The 8,881-nt window shown below is 41.7% G+C and overlaps 1 protein-coding gene across 3 annotated transcripts in view; it reads right to left on the reverse strand.

Moving 5' to 3' along the window:
- The window catches only part of CD96 (CD96 molecule), an 89,513-nt gene extending 81,630 nt beyond the window's left edge, over positions 1 to 7,883 (reverse strand). For all 3 annotated transcript variants that reach the window (XM_070454913.1, XM_020905643.2, XM_020905644.2), the window contains exons 1-2: positions 7,713 to 7,883; positions 5,597 to 5,953 (exon numbers count right to left, since the gene is read on the reverse strand). In XM_070454913.1, coding sequence (XP_070311014.1) covers positions 5,597 to 5,953; positions 7,713 to 7,773 — 418 coding nt within the window. In that variant the 5' untranslated portion in view covers positions 7,774 to 7,883. The remainder of the gene's footprint in view (positions 1 to 5,596; positions 5,954 to 7,712) is intronic.
- Between the last annotated feature and the right edge of the window lie 998 nt (positions 7,884 to 8,881).

Consider the following 8,881-nt stretch of genomic DNA (forward strand, 5'->3'; position numbering starts at 1 on the left):
TAACAACACAATATGTCTTCTTTATATATGTAATATATATAACAACCTGCATACATAGAAAAACAGAAACACTGGAGTTAACAGTAAGGATATTAAAATAGCTTTTTAACATATTCAAGAATAGAGAAAAAGATGAAGGGAATAGATGAAAAGATGAACAAGTTCATCAAAGAATTAAAACTCTATCAAAAACAATAACTTTAAAATATAATATCAGAAATTAAGAATGAATTTGATGAGATCAAAAAATTGCTGTATATCAAGAAAAACACTTTGTTAATTGGAAAATAGGTCAATAGAGAATTTCCAAACTGAACCACAGAGGGGAAAAAAAGTAGGAAATACAAAAAAATTACTAGAAATAATAAAAATATATTTTGATATATAGCACTAGAAATCTAACATTAGTTTAAATACTAATTTTAAAACATGGAAGTGTCAGAAATAAAGAGTGAATTTCTGTATAATCTAGGAATGGGGAAAATTTTTCTTAATATGACTCCAATTTAGAAAAAATTTTTTCTAATTAAGAAAAAAATTAAGAAACCATTAAGAAAAAAATGATAGATTTTATTTCAAAAAGTAAGAATTATGCTGCATTGGAAACAATACCATAAGAAAATATGGATAGATGAAAAACTGAGAAAATATTTGCAGTTTATATCACAAAGAGTTAATAGATTTTATATATAGGCTATTTTCAGCCTAATAAAAATAACTATAATGAATTAAAACTCACTAATTGCTTAAGTTCATATAGATTCTTGATACTGAACACAAATACTTATTTGTCACCTAAGAATGCTAGTGAACATACTCATTTTTAAAACTGGTAAGTGAAGGGAAAGAATCAAGTGTCTATTCTGGTTTTTTTTTTAAACAAATTGTATATCTAGTAAACAACTGGTTCATGAGAGGAAGTTCCTCTTTATAAAAACATTTCAGCTGATAAATGAAGGAAAGAAAGATTAAAACATCACTATTTGGCAGCCAATAATGAATGAATGGATCTAAGGCAATACCCATCAATGGCTGTTAACATCACAAAACCAGACATTACGTAGTGGTGATGTAACTACACAACATCATCTATGAAATATTCTTACCAGAAGATAAAAATAAATGTGATCAAATATGTATACCTAACTAAAAGGTGAAAGAAGAACATGGAGATGTCATGAGATATAAAAGCAAAATCCAGGCTGTGGGTAATTATACAAGACAAATAATCAAATTTGCTCAACAGGTGCATTGGCAAAGAAAAATAAGAAATGTCAGACAGCCTTCAGATTAAAAGAAAATAGACTGGTCAGAGGCAGGGGGTGGGAGGCGGGCAAAATGAATGAGGATGATAAAAAGGTATAAAGTTCCAGTTATAAGATAGATAAATTCTGCAGATGTTATGTAGAGCATAGTGATTAAAGTGAAAAACACTATATTTCATGTTTATAAGTTGCCAAAGGAAGTACATCTTAAAGGTCCATCATAAAAAAAAAATTGTAACTGGGTGAGGTGATGGATATTAACTGCACTTACTGTGATGATTACTTCACACATACATACTCACATATAATTTCATCATGATTTATACCTAAAGTGAACAGGATGTTACATGTCAGTTATATCTCAATGAAACTGGGGAAAAAAGGTTGAAGAACAAATTATGCCTTTAGGCAGGGTAAGAGCATGCAGTTAGACCAAGATTTTCAAGATTATATTATCAGGATTATTCCTTTCTGTTACCAGTACCACCTGTTATTCCAGTCTACACTACCTTATTCCTACACCTCCTCCTCCTTCTCCTACCCTTCGTCCTTCTTCTCCTGCTAACGCTTCTAAAAACGTGAACACCCCTCCCCACAATTAAAGCACATCGTATGTTTTATAGCCAGTTCTAAGAACTGCATATTTTAAACGCATTAAAGTCTTACTAGTCTGAAGCACTGTGTGATACAGTAGCATCAAATGAAGGGAACCTGGATTACAATCACCCAAGGCTTGACTCAAAGAATTGTGTTTCTTGGAATAAATCAAAAAGGAAGCTCTGTCAAATGCGAGTGAAAAAAGAAGCAAATGCCAAACGGTGTGTGACACCTCTGCCCTCGTCCACAGCCTCGGAGCACCGGTCCATACAAAGGAACAAGGCGCAGTTTAGAAGAGTCCCTTCTCAGCTTTTCGGCAAAGCGTTTTCCCTCAAAGGCTCCAGGAACGTGGGCGGGCGGGCAGGCTTTAGACACACTGTTTTGTGAACAGACCCCAAACAGCAGAGAGGAAACAGAAAGAGTCGCAGCCACCTCTGGTCCCTCCGCATTTTCACAGTTAGATCCTTACACGCCACTTCAGTTGGTATTTGTTCACCTACTGCACACACTTGCCCTCGTGTGCTTTGCCGACCCAACCAGCCTGTTGCAGATCTCCCAGGGATGTGAGAGGGAAGTGGTCCAGGTGAGAGGAGAAGTGAGCGGAGATCAAAAGAATTAAAGGGAAAAAGATACCATTGGGGAAATCTGACAGGGCTTTTGAGTAGCAACTCAAGAGGCCCCATCTAAGTATCTGCCCGTTGGGTTTATACCAGGCTCGCATCTTTGATCAGGTGGCACTAGTGGTAAAAAGCCTCCTCGCCAACGCAGGAGATGTAAGAGAGAACTGATTCAATCCTCGGGTGGGGAGATCCCCTGGAGAAGGCAATGGCAAACCCACTCTAGTATTTTTGCCTGGGAAATCCCACGGACGGAGAGCCTGGTGGGCTACAGTCGGGAGTTGAAAAGAGTCAGAGACAACGGAGGGACTGAGCACATACATCTTTGATCACTGCATGGTGAGAGATTTCCCCTTTCTCTCTTTTTTCTTTTCCATTTTGCTCCCTTTATACCCAAATGCACAGCACCAGAACATTTCTTTAACACTGATGCCATTTTTCTCCCCTCTGGTCCAGCTGCTGAACAGCAAAGTGATAACCAGACGACTGATTGACAAGCACAAAGCATGTACAGATGACTTCTGTCTCCCCAGTGATTTGCAGCTAGAAATTTGCAGCTGTTTTCAGCAGCTAGAAGCCTGGCCCTTTAAGAAATACCTTTTCCCTCAAAGGCAACACCACTCTCCTTTCTGAATGACACAGTATCTCCTTTCCATTGGCTGTCTTTCTGTCGAGCCATTCCCACCTCGTATTTCCTATCCATGTTGTCCATTCTCCATGGAATAAATGTTAGGTTCGCAGATCTGTAGCAGCGTAGTTTACAGTTTTAAGAAGAAGATAAAAAATCTTTGTCTAAAGTGAAGTTCAACATGTACTTGTGCTAAAGTGTGGCAAATGTTCTGTTGGGCTCCATATTAAAGAGAAGAAAGAAAGAAAGTGAAGTCGTTCAGTCGTGTCCAATTCTTTGTGACCCCATGGGCTGTAGCCTACCAGGCTCCCCCGTCCATGGAATTTTCCAGGCAAGTGTACTGGAGTGGGTTGCCATTTCCTTCTCCAGGGGATCTTCCCAACCCAGGGATCAAACCCGGGTCTCCCGCATTGCAGGCAAATGCTTTAGCATCTGGGCCGTCCATATTAGGCAAACACAAAAAGAGACGGGGTGGACTCATTTTTTAATAAGACCTGAGAAACAGCGTTCACTCATGATGATTGTGTTTGCTATTCATAATGAAAACTACCACTTTCCAAACTCTTGCTCTTTGGCAGGAGCCCTTATGCTAAGTGCCTTACAGCGACTACCTCACCTAATCATCAAAATCATGGTACCTATGAAGGAGGTCCTGTAATTATCTGTATTTGCTACAATAGGAAACAGAGACTTAGGGACTTAGAATAAGATGGTAAAAACGAAATACGTAATGGATGACAGAGCCCACATTCAAATGCAGGCTACCTGACTCCAAAATATATCCTATGCAGGTAAACTCTATACAGGTCTTCTCATTTCTCTTCATTCTACCTTACCACCCCAATCCATCCCCAGATGAAGCATTTTTCCTGGAAATCAGCAATGGGAACTGGGGCACTGTTAAGGCCGCGGTAGAGGAGGCCCCGCTGGGCTGCCAGCACCGTGGTCTCATCTCTCGATGAGAAGTGGACAGGAGGTAATAGATCCATGCGTGGCGTCCGTCCTGGGCAGCTCCTTGCCTTCTCTAAGCACGGCCTTTGTGCGCTAGTTTTTGTTGTGTTTTCTCCTTGTACCACCAGGTCACTTTGCCCCTAAGTTAAAATCATTCCATTTCGTGTGCATTTTCCATTTGTTGACTTTCATTTTCATTTTTTCCACTAGTATAGAGATCATTTACTTTGAAGTGAAGTGAAGTGAAGTGAAGTGCAGTCACCCAGTCGTGTCGACTCTTTGCAACCCCATGGACTGTAGCCTAACAGACTTCTCTGTCCATGGGGTTTTCCAGGTAAGAATATTGGAGTGGGTTGCCATTTCCTTCCCCAGGGAGTATAGAGATCATTTATTTTAGGACAAACTAATTTAGGGTAGCCATTATTATCATCATTTTCCAGACGGGCTCAGAGAAGGTACATGCCAATCCCCAGGTGAAATTCAGTTCCAGTCAGAAAGGAATTAGAACGTCAACCTAGGAGTCCTGCCTCCAAAGGTGGCCCTATAAAGCAAGTATGAGTGAATGCTACACATTCAGCAGCCTCCTTGGTACTTTTCCCTGCCTTATATGAAATATACCCAAAGCCACTTTGATAAATTCCCCCCACAAATCTGCCCTGATTCCTTAGTCTCCCATCTCAGGGAATGGCACCACCATTCAGGAATACTTGCCAGACACATGCACGTTTTCTCTCTCCTTCACTTACACTGCCGTTGTCCTAGATCCATTCTGTTCCCAAGTCCTACCTGTTTAGTGCCCAAAGCATCAAATCTGTCATCTTCTTTCTGTATCTCCCCAAACAACCGCTCTGTCTCCTCTGCGTTACTGGGGTTGTCCCCTAAGTTCTCTCCACCTTTTCTTCTCATCCCCTCTCACTTCATTCCCATACTGGTGCTGCTGAAGCCAGCACCATCTTTTTGAACACAAATTCAATCAGGCTATCATGTCATGCCATCCTTGGGATGAAAATACTTCGATGTCTTCCCAAGGCGCTTAGATAAATATCAAAGCCTTGAACATGGTTGACGAGGTTCAGTATGATCTGGTCCTTACTGTATCTCCCACTTTATCCCTTAATTCTGTGTCGCAGTCCCACTGGCATTTCCCCATGTCCTCAAATACAGCACAGCCCTTCACAACATTAGTTTCCTGTCTCTGGATCCATCATAAATCTCCCACCTCCCAAATAGTGTTAATATCTACGCAGTCTTCAGACCTCGGCTCAGGTGCCACTTTCTCAGAGTCCATTTCCCTGGCTTCTATCATGTACTCTCACAAAACCACTGTAGCCTTTATCGCTTATCACTGCTTCAATTTAACACTAATTCCTGGCATTATTTGATCAATTTCTGTCTTCATTTCCAGGAAATACCTCTTTCCACTCAACCTTCCTGCACTTAGCACTGTGCCTGGCACACGGCTGGCTCAGAAGACATACTTGCTGAAAGCTGAATGCTTTCAGTACATGCTTCCTTCCCTCGCAGTCATATTTACTCACCATTTGTCTGGATCTTCAGGCTGTAGATTTTTGTCTGAATGCCCTCTGGATACAGAGTGAAGCTACACTCATACTTCCCGGTCATCGAGGAAGAAGCATTCCTCAAGTACAGAGTCCACTCAAACACATTCCCAGGCGCTTCTCGGAAAGCCACCAGTGACCTGCAGGGACTCTTGCTGGCACAGTAGAAGCCATGTTCGGGATGATAAACAGCAAGCAGGTCTCCCTTGTCAGAGACCTTGGACCACTGCATCTGCACCAAGAAGCCTTTCTTCTGCGCTTGGCAGCTCAGGTTGACATCAGAGCCAGGTAAAGCGTAGATGTGTTCTTCTGCGCTGAAGCTTTCTTCCACTACTCCTGAAAAGCAAGGGTGTGACCATCAGTTTGCGTGATTCCCAGAGAGGGATTCCCTGGTGAAAGGCCTTGGTTACTCTGGGGAACTGAGGGAGCAGCTGGAACTTTCTTCCCTGGCTGCCTTAGCATTTGGAGGGGACTTGCGCCCACTAGCAAATGTATTATGACAGCTATTCCTACAATGAATATAATTGGCTTTTTTGTTTATGAGTTAACAGCACACAACACATAATAACACCAAGCATTATTTTCTGAAGCTGAAAAGTAACCAATGAGAATGTAACAATTTAGAAAAATACATGTTCACAGGTGGCTTTGACACACAGGTTATCTTGTTTGATCCTCCACACACATCAAAGCGTGATGCTGCTAACACTAGTCATCAAAGGGGAAACCAAGGCACAGAGCGATTACGTGGTTTGCTTAAAGTCATCCTTCAGTGAGGGAACACGGACTCAGTTGTCTAGAGTCTGTGCTCTTTCTAGAACCTTCAGGACCTCCAGACTGCCTTCCAAATTGGTTGAGAAGAGTAAGAAATTTGACATTCAATATAAGAGAGTCAAAAGGGCCATCATTTCCCCATAGTTAGGATTCCTGGGGTAAAGAGGGGAGAGTGGTAGAAGTTCCCACTAAAATGAGCCACTGAGCATCATCATCTGTAATCAACACTGAGATACTACACATGAGAGAGGATTCTCTCTCATCAGTTCTTTGACCAAATGGTACAAGACTCTTCAGATACGTTAAGCCTTTGACATGCCTTCCACAGTGTAGGTCTCAGCTTTAGAATTAACATGGAATACTGTTTCAGGAATGATATATTATTGTGACAAGTACCGCTGAAGCTCACAAAGGAAAAAGATAAAAAGATGACAAGCAACTGAGAAAAAAACAGGCTCTCAAAGGTACTTGACAAAGGGGGATTACTGAACTTTTATGGATGCAGAAGTTTGGGTAGGCAGGGGTTAGTGCAGTTTAATGTAGCTGCCTGGGAGCTCAGCTTTGCCTGATAATACACCTCTGATCCTATCTAAAGCATTATAGTCCAATGTCTCCTTTGATTTAGAAATCCTCTTTAAAATCTTCGTAGCTATATCTGAAAAGCACAGTTAATTCTTAAGACACTCAGGCTCACAGTAATGCCCTCATTATGGAATGCAGAATGAATCTTCCTTCCTGCTATTTTAAGTAGGCCCTTTACGCACTGGTCCCCACTGTCACAAGGCGTCTGCTTTGTCTTCCAGGTCCATACCTATACATGCCTCATTAAAATTCAGCATATGTTCAACTTCCAAAGATCTGAGTATTTGGAGGAGAAATGCCTGTTAAATCCAAAAGAGAAATTATTTGAGAGAGGGAAAAAGTTGAGCAAGGAGCTCTGAGCCTTGATGGCTTTATGAATCTTTTTTTTTTAGTGTTCCAGAGTTGTTCTGACAACCATTTGGAGAGCATTTCATTTTCAAGAAGCATAGTTTTTCAGTTACTCCGGAGACCCTCTTAGGAAGGAAATGGGTGTAAATGTCTCAGAGCAGCGGCACAAACCACCCATTCCTTTCTTGTTTTTAGTGCTCATTTGCAATCATTTCTAGATCCTTGCATCTCGCTGAGAGCTGCCACTTAAACACATAACTGAAAACTTTAGTGACAATCGGCCTTTGGTGATCAATTCCAGCAGTAGTCACAAGGCATTTTCAATGAGCAGAGGCCCCGTTCCCTCCCTGAAGCAGCCAGTGTGACAAGAAGGGACAACCCGAAGCCTTACCCCTGACCAGGTGCATCTGGATGATGGAATAGACAGCATAGTATGTCCATTTTCTCCCCATTGTCTCCTGAAGGCCTCACACCAGCATTTTCATAATGATCACAGAAGTCAACAGATGCCTTTAACTAAGAAAACTCCAGCCTCCCTCTTCGTGCTGAAAAACCCCACACCCACCACACGCCTGTGTTTGTTTATCACTTGGCAAGACCCCAGGAAATGAAACGTCGACAGGAAAGTAATGTGGTTCAGAGCTAAGTATAACCTTCAACAGAACAATGTTGAAATTGTTCTCTGCAGTCTTCTGCATCACCTTCGTTAAAAGCATTTCCAGTATCCAAAGATTCTCCCCTTCAGGATCTGTGTCAGTCAAACTGCTTCTGAAATCCAAACAAAGGAAATCACGCAGAGCAGTTCATAATGTGCTTTTCATACATTTCTTTGCAAGAGCACAAAGTCATTTAACAAATGTGAGCTCACCATCTTTCATAATAGTCTTTCTGTTCAATTTTAAAATATGTTTTCTTTCCAGAATTACTCCAGGGTGAAAGGACAAAGAATTAACACATTTAGTTTTAATAAAATCTGAAAAGTGACAGAGGTCAGCTCCTGCTAGGAAATGGGATTTAACACCTCCTTTCCTTCAGGGAAGCCCACATTCCCTGCAGGTGCAGAGGTGAAGCCTCCTTTTCCACTCCATCCAGGACAGGCTGGTGGTCAGGCAGGAAAGTCTCCCACCATGAGGGCAGGAGGGCTGCTGTGACGATGACAGAGGAGCGTGTCTGTGCTTCAGCAAACACCATACAGAAATGGAGAAAACAATCAGAATCCGAAGGCCGAGTATCTCCCACCTCAGCTGGTTCCCAGGCCTGTTAACATCCACCCACTGACTTCCACTTACAGAGGATGGAGACTAGATTTCAGGGAAGTGACTCCTTGGTAAAGATGTCTGGTTATCACAGAAGGACATGATGGCTGTTCCCTGCCAGATGCGCCTGTACTGGGTCTCTAGTATGGGGTAAAATATGATGTCCTTACCTCCGAACATTAAGAAAGGTTAGGCTGGAACTACAGAATAAGTTTAATGAACCTAGATTTAAAATAAATATATACCATCTTATGAACAATTGGTGAAATACTCTGTGACCCTAATCTGATTACTGAAATAGAGG

The sequence above is a fragment of the Odocoileus virginianus genome, chromosome 25 (genome assembly GCF_023699985.2).
Source record: "Odocoileus virginianus isolate 20LAN1187 ecotype Illinois chromosome 25, Ovbor_1.2, whole genome shotgun sequence".
NCBI lineage: Eukaryota > Metazoa > Chordata > Mammalia > Artiodactyla > Cervidae > Odocoileus > Odocoileus virginianus.